The sequence below is a fragment of the Muscardinus avellanarius genome (genome assembly GCF_963383645.1).
Source record: "Muscardinus avellanarius genome assembly, chromosome: 2".
Lineage (NCBI taxonomy): Eukaryota > Metazoa > Chordata > Mammalia > Rodentia > Gliridae > Muscardinus > Muscardinus avellanarius.
The window spans coordinates 57659279-57683193 of NC_137787.1; the positions used below are offsets into that span (position 1 = coordinate 57659279).

At 35.5% G+C, this 23915-nt stretch overlaps 1 protein-coding gene across 1 annotated transcript in view; it reads left to right on the forward strand.

Moving 5' to 3' along the window:
* The window catches only part of TTN (titin), a gene marked incomplete at both ends in the record, with an annotated part of 282804 nt that overhangs the window by 108102 nt on the left and 150787 nt on the right, over positions 1–23915 (forward strand). Inside the window, 27 exon segments of the mRNA XM_080689373.1 lie at positions 2305–2379; positions 3275–3328; positions 4465–4872; positions 6081–6143; positions 6536–6613; positions 6778–6855; positions 7443–7529; positions 7762–7842; positions 9922–10005; positions 10394–10480; positions 13260–13343; positions 13558–13638; positions 13785–13865; positions 14037–14120; positions 14374–14489; positions 14959–15064; positions 17705–17785; positions 17975–18052; positions 18283–18360; positions 18519–18602; positions 18891–18974; positions 19161–19244; positions 19933–20013; positions 20310–20528; positions 21254–21330; positions 23464–23539; positions 23717–23794. Coding sequence (XP_080545499.1) covers positions 2305–2379; positions 3275–3328; positions 4465–4872; positions 6081–6143; positions 6536–6613; positions 6778–6855; positions 7443–7529; positions 7762–7842; positions 9922–10005; positions 10394–10480; positions 13260–13343; positions 13558–13638; positions 13785–13865; positions 14037–14120; positions 14374–14489; positions 14959–15064; positions 17705–17785; positions 17975–18052; positions 18283–18360; positions 18519–18602; positions 18891–18974; positions 19161–19244; positions 19933–20013; positions 20310–20528; positions 21254–21330; positions 23464–23539; positions 23717–23794 — 2667 coding nt within the window.

Sequence of the window (23915 nt, forward strand, 5' to 3'; positions counted from 1 at the left end):
ATTTAATGAGGCTCTCAGCAACCTAGAGAAACCTTGTTTCCAAATGAAAAATAAAATAGGGCTGGGGTATAGCTTAAAGTTAGAATGCCCTGGAGTTCAATCCCTGTTAAAAATATGCATACACACACACACACACACACACACACACACACACACACACACACACACAAGGTTTCACAATGGCTGACAGGGAAAATAGTGCCTAATAGAACATGTTCTCCCTCTAGTGGTTGAGAAGTTGTATTGTCTTCAAAATGTTTATTCCATGTATCAACTAAATGTGTATTTGCTTACAAGTCTGAAAATCATTAAACTAAATACTATGCTTAGCATTAAAATACTTTATTTTAATGGAATCACTTAAACATTAATGGAACATTAAACTTGTTTCATATTTTCGCAATTACTATGCATAACAAAAAAATTAATGGGACCAAATTCTTGTGTGGCTTATGGAAATTAACCATACAAGTTCATAATCAAATTGCAACTGTGGTTTGTTTCGTCCTCAGTTTTCATTTTAACTGTTTTTTGAAATTTATTATTTATTACAAAAATACAGTTTAAGGGTTGAAGATGTAACTCAGTGGTAGAGCATTCTCTTAACATGTGAGAGGCCCTGGGTTAAAACCACAGCATTGAATATATATACATATACATATATGTACATATATATATATGTATGTATATGCACATGTTTACATATAAGTATACACTCACATATATGTATATATACTATGCATTATTATTTAGAATGTCTTTGACATATTTGACCCAGATTTATTTTGGGTACCTAAGGCACAAGCTCACCAATAAAGAGCTCATAAGTATGCCAGAGAGTTGCCTATCTCAAATATTTAATATTGAACACCAAAAATGTTGAACTGAGACAATAGATTGCCTGGTACTGTCTAGAGTTATACATTCAGAATTGCTACCAGAATTCTCTTAGCATGGTCAGAAAAAAATATCTATATGTCGGAGTCACACTTTTTTGCCATAACCAAGCCATTACTACTGTAATAGTTCCAAGGGTTTGACATATTTGTCTCATAATACCCACTAAAATAAATATCTAAAGCTTTAGCTATTTTTCACCCAGTTTCAAAAAAAAATTCTTTAAAAAATATCTAGCTTCAGCCGGACATGGTGGCACACGCTCGTAATCCCCGTGCTTGGGAGACAGGAGAAACCAGCCTCGCTGGCGTAAGAGACCCTGTTTCCAAATACAAATATAAAAAAATAGGTCTGTGAGTGTATCCCGGAGGTAGAAGAGTTTCTAGGAAGCCCAGTACCACACACACACAAAAAAATCTAGCTTCAGCCAGGCATTGTAGCGCATGCTTGTAATCCCAGCATTTGGGAGGCTGAAATAGGAAAATTATGGTTCGAGGACAGCCACAGCTACTTAGGCCCTTTGCAATCAGTGAGATTGTTTCAAAATAAATAATAAAAAATAGGACTGGGAGTCTATCTCAGAGTTAGAATGTCCCTGGGTTCCATCTCCAGTATCACACACAAAAAAAAACCTAGCTTGGCCACTAATACAATTTCTTAAGAGAAACATTTTCATAACTCATATTTAAACATATCTCATTTATATACAAAGGAGAAACAAGAACCAAAAATCATAAAAATTAGGTTCCTTTTATATTTGTGTTGTCAGAAATAATCACATATCTTAACAAATGATTTATTCTTTGAATGGTAATAACAACATAACTAAGTTGAGTACCCCTGTGAAACCTGAGAAATTAAGTCATATTTTTAAATTAAAGGAATTATTGATTCATGAATACGAGAGATCATAGTCATAGTCGTAACCATAATCAAGACATAATAATAGCAATGACAAGATATATATCACACAAAAATCATGAAGAGGACACAATATATTAATATTAAGATGCACAATTTTTATCATGAATGATTTTAACTTTATTAATCCTCTTGCTTTTCTTCCTCTTGACAAATTTGGCATTTATATCTAAGAAAAACAAAGATTAAAATGTGTACCTCTTCTATTTACAATATCTCTTAGAGTTATTACCCGTGTTTTACATGCTTTGAGACCTTTAACTCTTAGCAGCCAAAAAAAAAAAAAAATCAGTGAAGATGTAAGATCACAATACACATTTTTTTCCCTCCAAAACATTTTTTTTTTTGCATTCTAGTTCAAAACTTTCTGAAGTACTTTGCAATACTGTTCAGACTATCTGCTTATCATCAACATGTGAAAAATAAAATGTTTTGATTCATTTCCTATTTTTCTGAAAAAATTCAACTTATTTATTTTTCTTTTAGTGACCAAAAAAGCTGTGAAGAAAGATACCAAAAAAGTTGTTGCAAAGCCCAAGGAAGAAGCACCACCACCTAAAGGTATTGCAATTCATTAGTCAAAAAGTACTCCTAATGTTTTTCTCTTGGCTCAAAAATTTAAATCCTAAATAGTGGAGGGTCAGCATTTGAAATCACAAAATAGTGCTTCATCCTTACACCCACCTGTCCATAGCATCACTGGAGAATCCTTGTTATCGCTGGCTGGTGACCTAAAGGAGATCTTGTGCTTTAGTCCCTAAGATGGTCTTGACCAAGTCATTGGCAAAGGTCCAGGGTTGGTGCTAATTTCAACAGTCTACCCCTACCCAACTCAGTCCTCCCGGGCTTCTCCGATCTGTCAGTTAGTGTAGGAAAAATACTTTCTAAAGGATAATCACATCAAATCATTTGAATTTTTAATGCATTCTAGAAGATCTTGGGGAGAACATTTAGACAACTAAATTTCAACAAATAGTTTAACTCATTTGACTAAGGTGAATTCAGCCACTTCCTAATAGAAGGAGAAGATAGGAGCACAATGGTCCTTTTATCACTTTGACTTTTTCTGAGTGGTCATGTGTGAAAGGTGGAGCAAGAAGAAGCTCAGAAAGCACAGATATCTGGAAACTTGATAGTCACTGAAAAACATAAATGCATTATTCTTTAGCAGGGGACATACTGAATATTCTCTTTACATTTTGTGTAAATTTGAATGATTTTAAATCAACTTAAGCTATAATCAAGCTTCAGGCTTTGTGCATTTTGTGAATCTGGCATGGCGTAGCATTTCTAATGAGCTAGATTTAGAAACTATAAAGACATTGTGATGATCCCTGGAGGGGGTCTCATATTCGTAGTAATCATACATCATACAAATGACTAATGATAATGCACCAGATTGGTAAGCATTAAACAATGCATAATCTAAAAATAAACATGTGCTTTGCTTTTGAAGTTCCTGAGGTTGCCAAGAAGCCCCTACCTCCTACTACCTTAATACCAGCAGAAGGTAAACAAATTATTAAATATTTTTATTCTGTTTATTCCTGAGATTTTTATTTCTGCTATTCTTATTTTTAAGTATTGGGCCTCAAGTTTATTGTAAGGTTGTTCAGTCCTCTGCCGTATTAAAATTAGTGTTAGAAAAAATGGCTACTTGTTACTGCTCCTCCCCTGGACAAGGAGACTCAGGCAGAGGGCCAAACTCCTCTGTGCAGGGGACAAACGGAGAAGCAGCAGTGGCTGCAAAGGGAAGGGTAACTTCTTGCTTTTGAATTGTAGTTAGCACAGATATTAAGGACTATATAATTAATATTTGCCTTAAAGGTATTTTTTTTAAGTCTGCTGCATAAAAACAACCAATTGAATTGGGCACAGTGGCCCCCGCCTCTGATCACAACACTTTGGAAGCTGAGAAAGAAAGATCACAGGTTCAAGGCCAGCCTCAGCAGCTTAGTGAAACCTTTAGAAACTTAGAGAAACTCTGTTTCAAAATAAAAAAATAAAAAGGGCTGGGGGTATAACTTGGAGGTAGAATGCCCTTGGGCTCAATCCCCAGTAGCATCTACCTTTTAGGTGATTTGAGTTTTTAAAAAACTCAAATAATTGATTTAGCTGCATAATTTTAAATGTTGTCTTTATTAAATTGACCAACAGGCCATATTTAATAGTCCAAAGTGCAGGTTCAAAAAGAAATGGGTTGAAGAAATAATTGGACTTTTAAATAAGATTTAACAATGAAATAAAGCTAAATATAAATAACATTAAATATAATTAAATAAATATGTTAAATATAAATTTGATAAAATCATCAAAAATTAAAACATTCTGTGGGAAGTAACTAGGGGTTCTCTAAACTAGAGAGAGCTCACATAGCACAATGTAGAGACATTCATTTAATACCATTTATTGAATCTATATCTTTGACATTGGAAAAACCTACAAATAAAAAGTCGAGTATATCTAAGTACTCTTTGTTTTGTATCATAGTAAAATAAAACTTACATTGATACAAAAAATCATAACATATCAGTAAAATAATGAGATGGGAGATACCTGATACTGTTTGACTGTGTATATTTTCACTTAAGCGGATGGATGTAACTAATATGCTAATATTATTTTTATTTTCTAATTTTCTTTTAGCTCCTGAAATTATTGATGTATCCTCAAAGGCTGAAGAAGTCAAAATAATGACCATAACCAGAAAGAAAGAGGTTCAGAAAGAAAAGGAAGCTGTGTACGAGAGAAAGCAAGCAGTCTACGAGGAGAAGAAGGTTTTCATCCAGTCTCTGGAGGACGAGCCCTATGATGAGCTAGAAGTGGAGCCGTACACGGAGCCTTATGAAGAGCCCTATTATGAGGAACCCGAGGAAGACTACGAAGAGATCAAGGTCGAAGCTAAGAGGGAAGTTCACGAGGAATGGGAAGAAGACTTTGAGGAAGGGCAGGAGTATTATGAAAGAGAGGAAGGTTACGACGAAGGGGAGGAGGACTGGGGAGAGTCTTACCAAGAAAGAGAAGTCATCCAAGTTCAAAAGGAGGTCTATGAAGGTAGGAGGAGACTCAGTGGCTCTTTTTCCCTCGTTTTCTCATTTTTGCTTAGCTCAGTTTTCAGTGCTGTTAACTTGATTTGCAGCGGATATAAAAGAGATGAAATGATCATTTAGATTTAAGGCCAAGAATCTTTAAATCTTAATCTTTAAGAGTCCTTTTCTTCAAAGTTATTATCCTGCTTTAACAGTATAAGTGCAATCATTTCATTCTATTACTGAAACTGAATTCCAAGTGTTCTTTTCCAATGCAGAACTTCAAACTTTCACTACCTGTTGCATCTCTTCCTATAAAATAATAATTTTTATTGGAGCATTGTAACTATACATGATAGTGAGATTCTCAGTGATACCCTTCCATATGCATTTACCATTATTTGGTCTGTCTCCTACCCGTCTCTCTCCCTTTCCTCTCTTCCTCTCTACCATAGTCCCCTCCACCACTCTACTGGTTTCTCCCCTAATTTACGTGATAGCCCTCTTTTTTCAAAACCAGAACTAGGAGATGCATTAGTAATATGCTACCCAATACAATTATTCACAAAAGTATATATTATTATTTTTTAAAATACACTTTTTAATTTTCTTTCACGTGAATTTTTTTCTTCGTGTTGTGAATTTCGATCAGATAGAACCACTTTGGATTGTTTATACTGTATCACTGATCACTTTGACTAGTAAAGACAAATTGACAGGCATCATTTTAAATACTCTGTGACTAATTTGCATAGTTTTAATAATTAGGCTGTGTGTTGTCCCTGTTGCATTTTTAGGAATATTCAGGACAATTTATGAAACAAGCTTCTGACCTAAAAGTCTTACTCTGAGCCCTGTTCCCCCCTCACTAGCAGGTGGGCTTGGGAGAGCCAGTGCATCAGGACCTGGGTTCATATCCGTAAAGCAGAGACATCACAACCTGTCCTACCTACCCAACCAGATCCCATATAATGGATTATCTCAATATTTATAAAGCTCTTTAACAACTATAAAATACTATAAAGTGACAATTACAGACAAGTCAGTGAAGTTAGTCACCAAAATAATTTTCATCCCTATAACCTAGAGCTTTTAAATGAAACAGCTTAATATAAAGTGGTCAGCTAAGCAATTAAAGATTATATTATATTCTTAACTTCTCGCTTGCAATTAATGCAACCTATCCAAACTTACTGACTTAGCATCCATACTTATCCTGTGTTTTTATTAAAGAATCACGTGAGAGAAAAATCCCAGCCAAAGTACCTGAAAAGAAAGCAGCACCACCTCCCAAAGGTATGTAATTGGAATTATTGGAGTAGAACAAAGCATCCCCAGCATTACCATGGCTTGTTTGGAAAGGATGTATGAGTCAACAATTCAATCCAATAGGCACAACTTCTTCTCTAAACAAAATGTATCAGCAAATTTTTTTCTTAAGGATTTCTATCTCATTCATTTAATAAAATTTAAAAGATGATTAAAAAGAATGTTATGGTAAATTTAAAATAAATATGACCAAGTTAATTTAAGCACAGAAATTTGTATGTAAAGCTCAAAGCACCAATGCTGTCTCTCTCAAAAAGTATACATATATGCATATATACATATATATGTGTGTGTACAAAATTAGAGAGAGTTTTAGTAGAAATTCTAAAAGTACTGCAATTTCTTTAAAATGCTTGCAGTTATAAAGAAGCCAGTAGTTGAAAAAGTTGAAAAGCCTTCCCGAAGAGTGGAGGAAGAAAAAGTTCAAGTCACCAAAGGTATTATTGTTTAAAACATTCCTAGTACCACGTACACAAGTAATCTGTTTACCGACATATACCCCCATGTTAGTTTTTAATATAATCATCTAAACTAATATTTTAGAATTTTGTGCAAAAAAATATCCTTCACAATACAAATATATTTGTACATATTTTTAAAGTACCTGAAGTTTCAAAGAAGATTGTTCCACAAAAACCTTCCCGGACTCCAGTACAGGAAGAAATTATTGAAGTCAAAGGTATACATCTTTGTCTTTCAGCTAAAAGTTTTAAGTATTTTTATTTATGCATATGAATATATATACATATATTTCTAAATAATTCAAAAATCACCACCAAAAAAATCACATTTTATATAATTCACTTTTTATGTTGAGTTGTATGTATATATAATTTAAGCAAATAACATTCTCTACTCCTGCTTTTAATTTTGCTTTAAAATTACATTATTTTAATTTCAAGGAAGGTTTTCTATGTAACGAGTAGTCCTCTAACTTGGCCATGCAGAGTACACCATTCCATAGTATATTCCCCACCCTCTCATTTATATGAATAGCCCCTGACAGATTTGGAAAAGCATTGTGTTGTGTGTGAAGAAGTTGTGTCTATCTGATTCTTATTTAATAATGTCCAGTTAGGCATAATGGATTGTTTGTTCTCTAGACCAAAGCATGACTTGTTTCCTTGTCAATACTGAATGTGTTCTCAGACCATGATATTAACTCACTCAAACTATGTCTAAAGACTTAGAGTGTCCAATCCATGTATGTCATCTGATGTCCTGTCCTAGAAAAAGAAACACTAATGTGAAGTACTCTCTTTCAAGTGCCGGCCGTGCATACAAAGAAGATGGTTATTTCAGAAGAAAAGATGTTCTTTGCCTCTCACACAGAGGAGGAGGTGTCAGTCACAGGTACTAGGCAAATTTGAATTTGGGGACTCAAATACAAGAGCTCCAGGTGGATTTTGGTCCCTCTTCTCGTCTCGTGTGTGATCATCCAGGCGTTTCTGTCTCCTTGCACTTCTCTGTCATCCTCTTCACTTTACCTTTGTCTGTTTTAATTTTATTTGTGTATTCTTTGTAAATTACAAGTGACGCTCTCAACCTGGCACATCAGTAATTTAGACGTACATTTTTTTTTAAGTTCCTGAGGTACAAAAGAAAACTGTTACTGAGGAGAAAATCCATGTTGCTGTTTCCAAAAAGATTGAGCCACCTCCTAAAGGTATTCATAATGCATGTTAAGCTTCAAAACTTGGTATAAGTTCCATAGTAAACACCTGAATGTGTTAACATTAAATAATAGCTTTAGTCACACAGTCAGCAAACCTGCAGCCACTGCATACAAAGGACAAGGAGGTGGATGGAAAGACCCTGTGGAAGGCACAGGAGAGAGGAATGAAAATATGAGGCCCAATTCCCTGCTTCGCGGAGCTTACAATCTAGAGACCAGCTATTTGGAGACACAGTGTCCTTGAGTTAGCTCACCCCAGCTCAGGGGAGCCTAGAGCTAAATATTTAGAAATTTTGCCCAGCCATGGTATGATACCACTATTAGTAAAAATTGCTATATGCATTTACAATTTAAAAAATTAAAACATGTTAATAAATACTCAAAAGTCCCTACTTCCTCTTTTACTGCATTTTACTATTAAAGTTTCTGAGGTTGTTTGCATCTATTGTCTGTATGGTAGAAATACTACCCTGTCCTTAAATAAAGAATAAAAAGTAGGGTGGGGTGTAGCTCAGAGGTGAAGAAAAGAAAGAAAGAAAGAAAGAAAGAAAGAAAGAAAGAAAGAAAGAAAGAAAGAAAGAAAGAACGAACCTAAAATCTTAGCCAGGCGTGGTGGCAAACGCTTGTAATCCCAGCACTTAGGAGGCTGAGACAGGAGGATCACACAGTTTCAAGGCCAGCCTCAGCTACTTAGTGAGGCTCTCAGCAAATTAGTGAGACTCTGTTTCCAAATATAATATAAAAAAAAATAGATCAGGCTGTGTAGCCCAGAGGTAGAAAGCCTCTGGGTTCCAACCCCAACACCAAAACAAACAAACAAACAAACAAAAAAAAGAAATACTGTATAATGGTGTGCCACTGCACCTCCCTTCCCAGCTCCAAGACAGTGATGCCATACTGGTATCTAGGGTGGTAGTATTTGTTTTTTATTTAATTAATTAATTAATTTATTTATTTTTGGTGGCACTGGGAGTGGAACCCATGGGCTTTTCTACCTCCGGGCTATACTTCCAGACCTATTTTATACTTTATTTGGAAACTGGGTCTCACTAAGTTGCTGAGAGCCTCACTGAGTATGTGAGGCTGGCTTTGAAATTGTGTGATCCTCCTGTCTCAGCCTCCCACGCTGGTTTTACAAGCATGCGCCACCACGCCCAGCTTAGGGTGGTAGTATTTATAAAGAACTCAGAAGACAGTAACTGCTCCACTCCCTCCCTCCCTGTAAAATTGTTAAATACTTAAGATAGAAAAACTGAGATAAGCTAATGCTGTTGTTCTGATATAACTGCCATGTAAAGTTGCTAGAAAAAAAAAATTCCTCTAAGTTATTGATGTTCATCAAAAAAAAAAAATCTCCCAGAGAGTCGTAGATTTCCGTGACCCAGGATAGTGACAGAGATGACATTAGAACTGAGGGATCACATCTGGATTTCAAGCTTATTGTTCTTCCCCCTAATTATGACCCCCTCTCCTTGTTCATTTTTTTATTATTTAGTTTTGCATCTTACTTTGAATGTTATCTATGACAATATTACTGCTTTTAGCTTTCTAAATATGAAATACATATGTTTATAATTTTTTTTTAAAAAGTCTCCCAGAGCCAGACGTGGTGGCTCACGCTTGTAATCCCCGCGCTTGGGAGGCGGAGACAGGAGGATCGCGCAGGTTCGAAGCCAGCCGCGCTGCCTTAAGAGACCCTGTTTCAAAAATATAAAATAGGTCTGGGAGTATAGCCCGGAGGTAGAAGGGTTTCCAGGAACCCCAATACCACCAAAAAATAAAAAATAAAAATAAATAAAAAATAAAAAGTCTCCCAGAAGTAGGTCCAGGCATCTGTGAGACAGGGTGTTCCTATCTGTTTCTAAGAAAGTAGAGGCTCCCACAGTTAGGGGCAACAAAAATCACATTTTCTAACTAGCCCTTTAGCCACCTCCCTTTACCCTGGTTTCTAATGCATAATTTTCTTGCATTCGATTGATATAAAAGGGGCATGTCTATTCTTTAAATCTTAAAAGAATGTATGCCTTGTCAAAATGAACAATTTCTCAAGAACGGCCTATCTCTTAAAAGTTCCTGAGCCACCTAAGAAAGCTGTTCCAGAGGAAGTGGTTCCTGTTCCCATGCCTAAAAAGGTTGAGCCCCCAGCAGCTAAAGGTACAATCGGGTTTTTGAAGGATTAGCTCTTAGCTTCTGTCTTCTTGCATCTCTTTTTCTGTGAAGCCTGTGTATTAACAAAATAGCATCTGTAAACCGTCTGTAATGTATTTAATTCTGTGTATATTGATTTTATTAATCTGTGAGAGTGTGTTTTGTGAGTAACCATGGCATTTTTAGATGGCAGACCCTCCTAAATGGGTCTTTGTCTGATTCATGTAACAAATGTAATGTCTACATGGGATTTGTACAGTTAGCATTCCTTTCTATCACATATAGAATGTATTAAATTACTTTTTAATTCTTATACTCTTACTGAGGATTTATGCTTTCATGTAATGTCTCAGAAGGAGACCAGAATATTGTTTCAACAATGCTTTCTTTAAAGTTCCTGAGGTTCCCAAGAAACCTGTGCCAGAGGAGAAAAAGCCAGTTCCTGTACCCAAGAAGAAGGAACCTGCTGCTCCCCCAAAAGGTACACAGATCTGACAGAGGGGAGGACATTTGCTCCAGATACCAGCTCTCCACTTTGCACAGACTCCTTCAGCACTACGCTCTTTCAGTTTTGTCTCTTGTACACGCTCCTCGCTCCTCGGGTTTCAGTGTTTGTTGGCCTTAGGGCTCTATCTCCTCACACACATTATTATGATACAGAACATTCTTAAGACACCATCAAAAAGAAGCAACTGTGTCAAAACAGCTATCTTAAATTTCCAGTATCTTCCATCTCTTGGAGAAAGAAGATTGATTTGTGAAACCTACAGACACATTTCTAGGAAACAATCACTTGTGTCTCTCAAATCATTACCTTTATCTTAAGAAAAAAATACTTTAACAAGGTATAGGGAGCCGAAGGCTGGCAAGGACACTGGAGAATGTGTGGCAGGAGTGCCGCTGGGTAAAGATGAACACGGTGCTACTAGTCATAGTCACTCCTCTAAAAAGTTAGCAATAGCGAGTCTTCAGTAATGGGAAACATAGAAACCATTTTTCTTGAGATATTAATTGAATTTTATTATGTCTGTAAATGTTGCCATGACCTACCTAGCCTGGGCACCTTTCAGATAGGAATGTTTGAGTTAAAAAAATGTGCTGCTGTGGTATATCACTAATTCCTTCCTTTTTGGGAGGGAGGGTTAAAAGACAGTGCTTTATTGAGGCAGTGAAGATACAGTTACACACATCTGCTCAGTTATTGAGAAATCCAGCAAGAATTTAACATCATCCGATTTAGGAAAAGCTATACTTACGGAAAGCTTACACTTTGAATAGTAGCCCCTTTTGCCTGACCTCCCAAAGTTAATGTTTTCTCTTTTTATTTATTTTCATTTATTTTTATTGGTGCATTGTCGCACATTTTAATGGAGTACAAGATGGCAGAGGCATATATGCACACATCATTAGCCCTTACCCAATTCCCACCCAGTCCCTCCCCTCTCCCTTGTTCTCATGTTTGGCTTAGTGATCAACTTTGATATATTTGTGAATGTACATCATGTACATTATAGGATTTCCCTCTTTTCCCCTCCCATCCCCTTCGTTGGGTCACCGTATTTATTTCTCTGTGGTTTCTCCTCCTTCATCTAGTTCCTCCTATGACCCTTTTTTCCCCTAGCTTCTGCATATTAGGGAGAGCATCTAATTTCTTACTTTTTGTGGCTGACTGATCTCACTTAGCATAATGTTCTCCAGTTCCATCCATTTCCTGCAGATGACATAATTCTGTTCTTCTTTACGGCTGAGTAAAATCCCATTTTGTACATATCCATAGTTTTGTCCATCTGTTGATGGACATCTTGGCTGGTACCATAGTTTGGCAATTGTGAATTGTGTGGCTATGAAGATGGATATGCATGCATTAGTTTGGTAGTTTGGTTTCCATTCATTTTTTTTTTGTTTTCTTACTGACTCAAATCTGCTTCTCTCTAAAGCTTTCAAAATTCTGGTATGTTTTCAACCAAATGACTCAAAGATTTTTTTTTATTATTTAACCCTTAAATACAAAGGTTATCTTAGTGAAACCATTAAAAAACAAAGGTTATCTTAGTAAAACCATTACCAATACCAAAATTACTTGATCACACTCAAAAGGAACACAGAAATATCTCTCACTTATCTATAAAAACAAATACTCATGGTAACATGTATGTATGTATAAAAGCTGGTTGTTTATATATGTCATATACATATGCATATATATATATGCATACCTATATAAGGCTACCAAGATATTACAAAAATAAGCACATAGGAGCAGGAGTTTACAAAGCTGCCAATATCTTATTTAAAGTGAGCATAATTATTGCCAATAATTCATATGCTGTTAAGTTCATTTTTCAATTAAAAGTAAACATCCTCAGTAGATTAGATTAATTAAACCCACTGAAAACATTTTAGTAAGAGATTTTAAGACTATAAAGCCTCTCAGGGAAAAGCATATATGCACATAGCCACAAAATTTTACATATAGAATTGCCCAAAACCATCGTCACCTGAGTGTCAGATTGAAAAACCTAGAATAAGTGATTCCTAAGCTTTGTATATACACATACACATAAAATATCATGAGAGAGCTGGGCGTGGTGGTGCACACTTGTAATCCCTGTGCTTGGGAGGCTGAGACAGGAGGATCGAAGCCAGCCTCACTGGCTTAAGAGACCCTGTTTCCAAATAAAAAATATAAAAATAGGTCTGGGAGTGTAGTCCGGAAGTAGAAGGGTTTCCAGGAACCCCAGTACCACCAGAAAAAAAAAATATGTATATCATGAGAGAGGTGTCGGGGGGTGAGTTATATAGATGTAACTATTATATTACTTCTTAGTTTTAGTCAAAACTAAAACTACTTTAGTTTAAAGTCATCAAATTGAACCCAAAGAGCATTATGAGCTCTATTTCTCAAAAGAAGTATAGTTTTTCTATCTATTATAGCTATATACCATATATGTTCAATATATGTACATATGTATATGTAACATGTATTCTTTGCATGTTCACCTACTGCTTTCTTTTTAGCAAAAGTATATTAATATATAAGTAAAGGGTGAATTTTATAGATCCATTTCTGTTACATAACCCATTTATTATCTAAATGCCTCTAAGACAAAATTTGTGACATCAAGTTGTGTCCTTTATGACATAGTTAAATTGTCTGCATTACTTTGCTTATGAACTACATAAAGATTCATGGGCATGCCTGTGTCCACTGTAGTAGTGATGTCTCCAATTCAGCATTCATTCTGTTTTAAAATTTTAAGTTCCAGAAGTGCCAAAGAAACCTGTCCCTGAGGAAAAGATTCCTATTCCTGTGGCAAAGAAAAGGGAAGAGCCTCCTGCTAAAGGTAGGGTGATTGCTTAAGAAAGATCCATTTTTATGTCCTGAGTGCAAAAAGCTTGTGTTTATTTGTTAATTGAATTAGTTTAATTGAAAATGAATGTTTCATGGAGAGTGAGAATTCAAGAAAAGTGTCTGTCCACCTGTTCTACTATCTTACAAAATAACTGCATCAGATACTTTGGGAAATGTAAAGTCAATTCTACAAATGTCTTTTCAAGTTCCTGAAGTACAGAAGAGAGTTGTCACAGAAGAAAAAATAACCATCATTACTCAAAGAGAGGAGTCTCCACCACCAGCAGGTACTTAATCACACTTCCATGAAATAACCTAGTCTTTCTTTCAAGCTTCTTTAATTGCATGTCTTCTTTAATGGGCCTGCCAGTTCTATGTTGCTCGTTTGTCTTGCCTTTGTAAGCATTTTAAAAATTAAATACTATTCTTTAAGTGCCAGAGATACCAAAGAAGAAGGTTCCAGAAGAAAGAAGACCTATTCCTCCGAAAGAGGAAGAAGCTCCACGACCAAAAGGTATCTGTCTCTCTATCTTTCCAGGAACCTTCTATATATAATATTATGCTCCAAGGCAAACAATGACTTTTAGTCTTGTGATATGGACGCATTGTGGGTGTTTACCTGTGTTTTGTGTTGGGCTTCAGTGAGATGGCACTGAAGTTCTAAACTTGTATAATGTTTCTAAAGTTCGAGCTCCACCTAAGAAACCTGTCCCAGAGGAGAAAGTTCCCGTGCCAGTTCCTGTTGCTAAGAAACCTCCTCCTCCTCGAGGTAGGATTTGTCTCAGTCTTCTGATAGAAATCTTCTAGCATGTGAATTGGTGTTTAATATGTCTGGTCTCATTCTGTGCCCACCCTTTGTCTTGCTTCTTAGAGATACCTGTGGGTATATCTTCAAGCTATGTAACTTGTTTTCCCATCTTGCTAGTGAAAGTGGTGCACTGTGCGAGCCTTCCCAAACTCTAGGAAGAGAGAATTGTTAAAATTCTTGCATTTTAAATGTCAACTTCAATGCTTTTTTAAAGCTGAAGTTTCTAAGAAAATGGTTGTAGAAGAAAAAAGATTTGTTGGTGAAGAAAAACTATCCGTTGCAGTTCCTCAAAGAGTGGAAATCATGCACCATGAAGGTATTTCCTCAGAAGTGAGGGGAGGAATGTGTCTGTGTGTGGTTCCTCCAAGTCTTTTCATGTTTCCAGATGTGTTTGTTACTTGTCTTTATCAGTTACTTCCTCTTATGTCGATATTGAAGTGTGTCTACCTGTTCTTGCCTTTGGAATCCATCCTTTCATGTCTGCCTTGATCTTGAACCATTCTAAGAAAATGAACAGAATCCTGAAAATGTGACCATTCTGAAAGTGGCCACACCCAAACATAATTAGAATATCCCTTTCATTCTTGGGCTTTACTGAGTCCTCATCTTAAATCATCTCTTTTCTTCTTGTGATGAAGAAACACAATGAAGTACTTGTCAAGAAGTACTACATGGTTCTTGTGGTGAAGACCTATGAAACAGAGAGAATCATTACCCATTTTTAGTGAACAGTGGCCATCATTGGTATTTGGACATGTTTAATTTAAATTTAATCTTATCTTTTGACGTATTTGCAGAGGAGGAATGGAGTTACTCTGAAGAAGAGGAACGAGTGTCTGTTTCCATTTATAGAGAAGAGGAAAGAGAGGAGGAGGAGGAGGAAGTGGAGATTACTGAATATGAAGGTAAACAACACAAATAAGCTAGAGGTGACCTGGAGTCTTAATAGATATTTCCTTGCACAGATTATTTATCAGATTAATGAAAAGCCACAAAAAAGTGACGCATTTGGTAAACATCTACCGGCCTCATTAGCCAAACAAAAGGTTCAGGAGCATTAGACAAGATTAGCATAAACATACAGTGCGATTCTTAAACATCTCTTCTTACTTAGTTATAGAGGGGGGAAAGGGCTTCCTACTTAAAAGTAACTAATAAAGGCAGGTAGTGCCACACACGTATATCCTTTCATGAGATGGAACTTGGCTTTAACAGTCTGTGTTTGTGGTATATACTTCGCCATCATAGTCTAATATCTGAATAGTGTTTCTCAGATATTTTTTAACCACAGTCTGCAGACTAAAATATATTTTATATTATAATCCTGCACACATGTATGTCTCCACACATACATATATCTGAAACAAAAGTTTTATGAGACAATATTACCATTATACTATGTGATAAACTTTGATATATTCTATTTTTTAAAAGATACAAGTGACAGTGCTTGAGAGGCTGAGAAAAGAGAATTACAGGCGTGAGGCCAACCTCTGCAACTTAGCAAGACCCTATTTCAAAATAAGAAATGAAAAGGACTGGGGGTGTAGCTGAAATATAGAATGCCCCCTAGAAGCCAGGCATGGTGGCACACACTTGTAATCCCAGCATTCAGGAGGCAGGGAGCAGAGAATGTTGGTTTGCAGACAGCCTCAGCTACTTAGCAAGGCCCTTCTCAACTCAGTTAGACCCTGTTTCAAAAAATAAAAGACCAAAAAATAGAAGTGGGGTGTTAGCTCAGAGGTAGAATTCCCCTGGGCTTAATCCTCAGCACCACCAAAAAAAAAAAAAAAAAAAAAAGAATGCTCCCTAGATTTAATCCCCAGTACTAAAAAATAAACAATTAAATGCAAGTTACAAATTAAGTTGATTGCACAAGTTACTAATGTGTTAGTGCAAGCTACAAGCTACAATCTGTTAAATTGCATAAGTTATTAAACCTATCACAGTTTAATAATAAACAAGAAAATGCACTTCCCCTGCTGGCTGTGGTGGCATACGCATGTAATCCCAGTACTTGGGAAACTGAGACAAGAGGATAAGGAGTTCAAGACCAGAATGTGGTAACTTAGCAAGGATCTATTCAAAATTAAAAAAGGTTTGGGAGTATATCTCAGAGATAGAATACTCCTGACTTTAATCCCCAGCACAGGAGAGAGGGAAGGAGAGAAAGGAAGGAAGGAGGGAGGGAGGGAGAGGGAAAAATATATATTTTCTCAACACTTTCCAGAAGTCAAGGCCATATTTGTGAATCTAAAAATTACTGATCCAAAAGGCTTCCCTATATTTCACATATGCGAAAAAATTAAGTAATATATATGATTGGATTAACTTATTCAGATGTTTCCATATCCATACTGCTCCTTCTCTTTCATTTAAGGGTTAAAAGAACAAACTTTATTTCAATGGAAACCATTTCCATTAATTAAGACACCATTATGTTCATGACTAAAAATCCAACATTCTAAATAAAGCTATATCCAAAAGAATGTTCCTAACAAAATTCTAATATAACTGTCTTAAAGTGGAATTAGTAAGTTCTTAAACAAATTATCTTCCTGGTAAAAATAAAAATAGGAGTAGAATTATGCCATACTTAGAGGCATCTGTGGGTAATATAAAGTGGTAAAACACACCCCCTTTCCATTTGGGATAAAACTCCAGGTGATATTCGAGATGCACAGTCTTATAGGCGTGGCTTGGAACAGGACAGGCTGGGTATGGTGTCCAAGAGGAAGCCTGCAGCTCTTGTGCTTCCTGAAAGAGGCTATGATGTGGGCATAGCCAGGTATCTGGTGGGTTTGAACAGGGCCCCATCCTTTCCAGAAATGTCTGGAAAACCAATCATGACACATACTCAAGGGAAGTTATCATTTCATGGGTTTGATTTCAGGTTTTGACTGTATCAATGACAAATGTCCTTTAGTAAAAGAGAGATACTCTGTGATAGTCTTGTGTCTTCATAAACTAAAAATATGAATAGCCTATAAAGTTTACTTTCATTGTAAAGAGCAAATGTGTCTTTAACTAGACATTTCTATTCTATAATTAACTTCACATATATGGGTTCAAAAGTCATATGAAGTATCCTAACTCTTCTACCATTCCTACCGGTAAAACAGGTGTAAAAACATAAAATACTTTGTAATTCACTTTCATATCATCAAGTATATGTTTTTGCCCTGCCATCTTTAAATCTAGAGTGTTGAGTTACTTAGTAAACTAATCTTCAAATTCTTGTATTCTTGTTCCTTTGGTCACTAGAATTGTTCTTGTTTTGTATGTGTCCTGTTACTCCTCTTATTGTAAACATTATTATCTTTATATATTTAAACATTAAATTAATAAAAATATATCCTACACTCTTTATTAAGGCATATGCTTTGATTAGAATATTTCTTGGGCACTTAAAATGGGAGCAATGAGGGATTCCAAAAGTGTTCAACTTTGGCAGTTTTAATTTACTCTTTGAAGTGATAAATTATAGGTAAAATTAAACATGAAAATGCTACAATTTTTCTTCTTTAAAATTAATGTCTTTAAAGTGATGGAAGAGCCTGAGGAATATGTTGTGGAAGAAAAGCTCCACTTTATCTCCAAGAGAGTAGAAGCTGAACCAGCCAAAGGTATATGGAAATCTTAAATTAATTTTTCCTTATGTTGGTCTATCCCATTCCTTATATTCTCTTTTAGCTCATTTATCAGCTGCATAGCAGATATTGATTAATAGCGTAACTAAGTAAAAGATTTCCTACATTATTAATTAAAATGAAATCTGGACATTTTCTACAAGTGTATTTTGTAATCTTTTCAAGTGACTGAGAAGCATGAGAAGAAAATTATACTGAAACCTAAAGTTCCTGCTAAAACTGAGGAGCCTCCACCAGCTAAAGGTATAATGTCTTTCAAAGAAAAGTAATACTATTTGTTGATAGATATAATAATGTGTCTAGTTTGCATACCTGTCTAAGTTTTTGTCAGCATATGTGTCTGAACATTTCTGTTCAGTATAGTAATTAGTGCTTGTATGTATGTGATCTTTTTAAAAAGTGAGTTCTAAGACCCAAATCTATGTCACTTCATGTAATGCAAACTAATATTCTTAAACCTAATCTTTCTAAAGTTCCTGAAGTACCTAAGAAAATTGTGCCAGAAAAGAAGGTTCCTGCTCCGGTTCCTAAAAAGGTGCCACCACCTAAAGGTACATTGGGCTTTGCTTTATTCTTGAATAATGTGTGTCTGTCTATCTCATAAATTGATATATTCTTCAAACTTTTATAACATTAGCAAAAATAAATGTGCCTGTCTTTAGTCCTTTTCATAATGTGTGTTTGACCATGTTGCCTGATGTCTTTTAAGTGCCAGAAGAACCAAAGAAACCAGTTCCAGAAAAAAGGGTTCCTCCAAAGGTGGTTGAGCTAGAAGAACCTCCTGCTACCAAAGGTAAACAAAATCTCAAGCACAGGGGAAAAAAAAAATAATGAGAAAGTGAAAAGTCTTGTCTTTCTTTCTCTGGCTCTGTCCTTTGGGTCACACTTTGTATCTGTAGATTGCTGGTGTCTGCTGGTGGCAGTGGTGTACTTCTGTCTTGGGTGGAGTATTACTTGTTGTGATGTTTAGTTGTTGTGCCTTGTGAATTCTTCTAAATTCCCAGTACTTTCTGGCTAACAAATATTTTTTGAATTCCACTCGAAGTAATACAACTCCCTAATCCTAAAATTATCTTTTAAGTGACCGAAAGGCGCATGCAAATTACCCAGGAAGAAAAGGTTCTTGTTGCTGTAACTAAAAAAGAGGAGCCTCCAAGAGCGAGAGGTACATCAGCCCTCAATATGCAGTGCTACCCTTGCCCCGCCCTCCTTACCGAGCACACTGGTCATGGGTGTGGGGTTTTATGGTCTTGTTGTTTTATGTTTTTATGTTTTGGTTGCTACTATATGATTGCCTTTTTGTGGTTTGAGTGAGGGAAACAATTCTTTAAAGTGAAATCTGTCTTTAAAGTGCCAGAGGAACCCAAGAGAGCTGCCCCAGAAGAAAAGTTTCCAAAACTCAAACCTAGAAGAGAGGTGGAGCCACCAGCTAAAGGTATACTGACCCTTTAAAGAAATCAAGATATGCAGGATTGGGATTCTCAGAGAAAATAAATACACATTACAATGAAATAATGAAATAAGTATGCTATTTCATATCACTTCAAAATTAAGCATTCTGATACCAGAAAGTACTTTTTTTCTAAAGCAATGCAAATGTCTCCCCAACATGTATTTTTCTTTAAAATGTATTTTGTCTTCTAATATGTCTTTTTGTCCATATACTAAACTCGTCTGCCTAAATGCTTGTTTTAGGTGGCAACCTTTAATGAAATTTTAATTGTTTTAAGTCTTGATTTTTTTTTTATGCTGTACCAGTAGAGCTTATGAAAATACCTCAGAACTAAGGTGAAGAAACTGTTGATGTAACATGAGCTTCTCTCTACTGCATGCACTTAGTTTGGTGGTCACTGTTTCTGTTGTCTTTTTAACTCTCTTGTGAATACTACTTCATCTTTCAAAAGTTATTCAGTATCTTTGAAGCATTAAGTAGACTTATAAAACATATTCACAGGTATATTAGAACATATTTAGTTCAAAGCCTGTTGGGTTTTCTTGCCATTTAAATGAAAAGTTTAAATGAGCACCATTGATTGTCTTTGTCTTCGGATTGCTCATACAAAATTTCTCTTACATACATTTTGGGGTCTTGCAACTGACTTGTAATAATTACTCTTTTCAAGTGACTGAAATCAGAAAAAGAGCTATTAAAGAAGAAAAGGTATCCATTGAAATTCCAAAGAGAGAACCTCGTCCCACTAAAGGTACATTGTGCTTTGATTAAATAACATAAAGCATGAGACTCTATTACTCTTTTCCAGTAGTTTCCATTTGACTCATACTTTATTTGCTTATCGTTGACTGAAGTCAAGGACTGAAGCGTTTGAAATCACAATTAGTAAATGTACATTTTATGATGCCTTGACCAGCAGAGGAATGCCAGGGGCTCCTATGCCTGGTGCATGAGACTGTCACAAAGTAATAAAAACAAAACACATGCTCTCTCTCATCCTTAAATGGGCTTCAAATAAAATGCTGCCTGTTGTCAATATTATTCTAGAAGTCACTGTGACCGAAGAGAAAAAATGGTCTTACACTCAAGAAGAGGAAACTATTTCAGAACAACGGGAAGAAGCGTATGAGGAGTATGAGGACTATGAGGAGTATAAGGAATATGAGGAATATGAACCAACAGAAGAATATGACCAGTACGAAGAATACGCAGAGCGCGAGTTAGAACGCCATGAAGAGTACAAAGAGCGAGAGGAGTATATCACAGGTATGAACAAAACTTCAGACCACGTGGATTCCATTACAACAGGATAAAATGTGGATGCTCAAAAAGATTTTGAAGGAACTTTGTTTCATTTGGCAAATTCCAAATATTTTTTCTTGTATACTGTCTGGAAAAAATTCTCTATAAATCTTAAGGTTATTGTTAGGCATTACCACTCTTAGTGTTCTCAGCCTCAAAACTTGACAGCAACTGAATGTTTTCAAAGTAAAGACAAAGTGCTGTGCTTACTAAGATCAAATTTATTAGCATATGGTTTTGGTTCTAAATAATTTATTTACTCAAAAAATAAATTTCTATCAGGATTTTTAAATGAATCAGTGTTATTACACTTACTCGCTTTCTGATGATTCACAGCCTAGCTTCGAGAGCATTTTGCATAGTTTGGCAGAGTAGCATTAAAAGCCAATATTATAAACTGATAAATTTTAGTCACAATTTTGTCGATTTGAAGTACAATGAGAATTTAACATATGAGAGACTTACAACTATTTAATCAAATTAAATAGCAAAGACAAAGACATAACATGCACTTGTTTAGGTCTTTTAGATCTTGTTTGGCTTGGACCTCTAATTCTTACATATCAAAGCTATAGATGCACTATCTGTAAAAGATCTAATATTTTAACTCATCGATTCCACTTAAGTTTTTTTTTAATCTATGTCCTAAAGTCTAACATTAAATACCTTGTATGTATGTACTTTTAAAGAACCTGAGAAGCCTGTTCCAGTGAAACGTGTCCAAGAAGAACCAGCTCCCCCAAAACCAAAGGCCCCACCAGCTAAAGGTAGAGTGAGAAAAACATCAGTGGTGACACCTTCTGATTCCTACTTGTCTGTCCACAATAAATATATGTTAAAATGGCAGTGTGCAGATCATGTGCGTTTAGTATATTATGTCTTATACTGTTTTTATCTTGGCTTTTTATTCATTTAGTCACTCTATATTTCATATATATGTATATATATATATGTATGTATGTATGCTTTTATTGTGTGTATACTGTATTTCTTAACTTTTTGTTCTTACTAACTCTTGAGAAATCTGGTTCAGGTCTTAAATCTCTTAACATTGATATTTTAAAGTGCTGAAGAAAGCTGTCCCTGAGGAAAAAGTACCTGTACCCATTACTAAGAAACTCAAACCTCCACCGCCCAAAGGTATATTTCAGCATAATAACTACCCAACACAATTTTGTTACCTCTGTTTTGTATTCATGTTTTAGTATCTTATCTGTCGTTCTGTTTTACTGAGTATGTTTGTTCTGGTCCCGAGTCTAACATTTCAGTTTTTCATGTATATGTTTTCCATGGTATTCAAGAGGTTGGTTTTAATACTCTTTAAAAATTAATATCTTTAAAGTGCCTGAAGAACCAAAGAAAGTTGTTGAAGAAAAAATACAAATTTCTATTACCAAACGTGAAAAACAGCAGGTGACTGAACCAGCTGCTAAAGGTATAATAATTTCCTTCCTAAATTATGTTCTTTTCTAATGCCCACCTTTACATTAATGTAGCTATATTTTTGCTTTATCTTGTGGTTTTTGTGTCTTTAATATCAATTGTTAGGAGGATGTTGGATATAAAAATATAGACAGGATAAAGAGATAATGTTACCTTTAAAAAGAAAAATCATTTCAAAATATATCAATAGCCTCATATATAATGTCTGTGTCCTTCCATGTGTCTATAAATATAAAAATAATGATTAGATCTGAAATCAGTGACATTTCTGGTATATGTAAATTGGTGTAATGATATAATAGTATTACTAAAGTTTGGTAACTATCCAATCTAAAATTATTTTGAAGATTTGGAAAATTAGAGCTAATTCAATATCCAGTTATTCTATACTGCTTAGTATAAAACAAACAAAGTAACTTCCTTACAATTTTAAGGAGTATAGTTATACAGAAGTAAATTTATCATTTCAATAAAGGGTGTTTTTATAAGCAGAAACACTTGAGCACTAAACATCATTTCACACTCAGCCTCCACTTCCTCATATGAGTATTTATGTAGATTTTCATTTTCATGAAGTTCAGAATCCTTTCTATAAAATCTATAGTTTCTAAAAGATGAACAATTATATATCTATGATATTAGAGATGACTACAAAATCACTGTCAGCTTAAAGTAGAACGAAGTTAGCATTGTCTGGGTGGCCTGATCCTGACAATAAAATTTCCCTATACTTAATATTTCAAGTGCCCATGAAGCCCAAGAGGGTTGTCCCAGAAGCAAAAGTGCCTGTCCCTAAAAAAGAAGTAGCCCCTCCTGTCAGAGGTACCCACTACTGCTCGTTTCCATGTGATGTCCATTGTCTTTGCTGTCACCTTCATGTTTAATTCTTTGTGTGTGAAATTCCTATGTGAGAAACATAAAAACCTAGTCTTTCTTTTGTTATAAATGTCCCTGTTTTCCTAAAAATGTCTTTATTTTGTTAAGCAATTTTGGAAAATATCCAACATAATGATAATATCTTTAAAGTGCCAGAAGTACCTAAAAAACGAGAACAAGTAGAGGTTGCCTTTGAAGAGGAGGTCGAAACCCATGAAGAGGAATACGTTATAGAAGAGGAGGAAGAGTACATCCATGAAGAAGAGTACATCCATGAAGAAGAGTACATCCATGAAGAAGAGTACGTTCATGAAGAAGAAGAGTACCTTCATGAAGAAGAAGAGGTCATAGCTGAGGAAGAAGTGCCAGCAATACCAGCCAAAGGTAGATGATACCTTCTTTGGAGTTTGGGTGTCTGACTTGATCAGATTCTGGGGGTTATTAGCACTGATATCTAATTCTGCTTATTTTATAAGCAGACATTTATATACGCCAAAGTGTGATAACTGTGGGTGCTGTTCACATTTTCTATCTTTTCTGCAACATTTCCAAAATTCTTAATATCTTTAAAGTGCCTGAGGTACCTAAGAAACCTGTACCAGAAGAGAAGAAGCCTGTTCCTGTTCCTAAAAAGAAGGAAGCCCCACCAGCAAAAGGTATACCATCACTCACATGATGGGTATATAGGAGACTTAATTTGCTTTAAAGTTAACCCTCTTCTGAGTACCAGACCTTGTGTGTCTTGCTATCTGTTGCTGAAAATATTAAATGTGCTTTATATGGATGCGTTGTTACTCGTAGTTAGAACTTAACAATAAACAATGTCTTTAAAGTGCCTGAGATCCCCAAGAAGCCAGAGGAGAAAGTTCCTGTGCCCATTCCTAAAAAAGAGAAGGCTCCACCAGCTAAAGGTACATGCCTTTATAATCCACCTGTGAAATAATGTAGTCATTTACCCAAATTGTTTAACTTGGCGACCCATCCCAGTCCTTTCCCCATGATAATATTAATAATATTAATGCCACGTCGAGG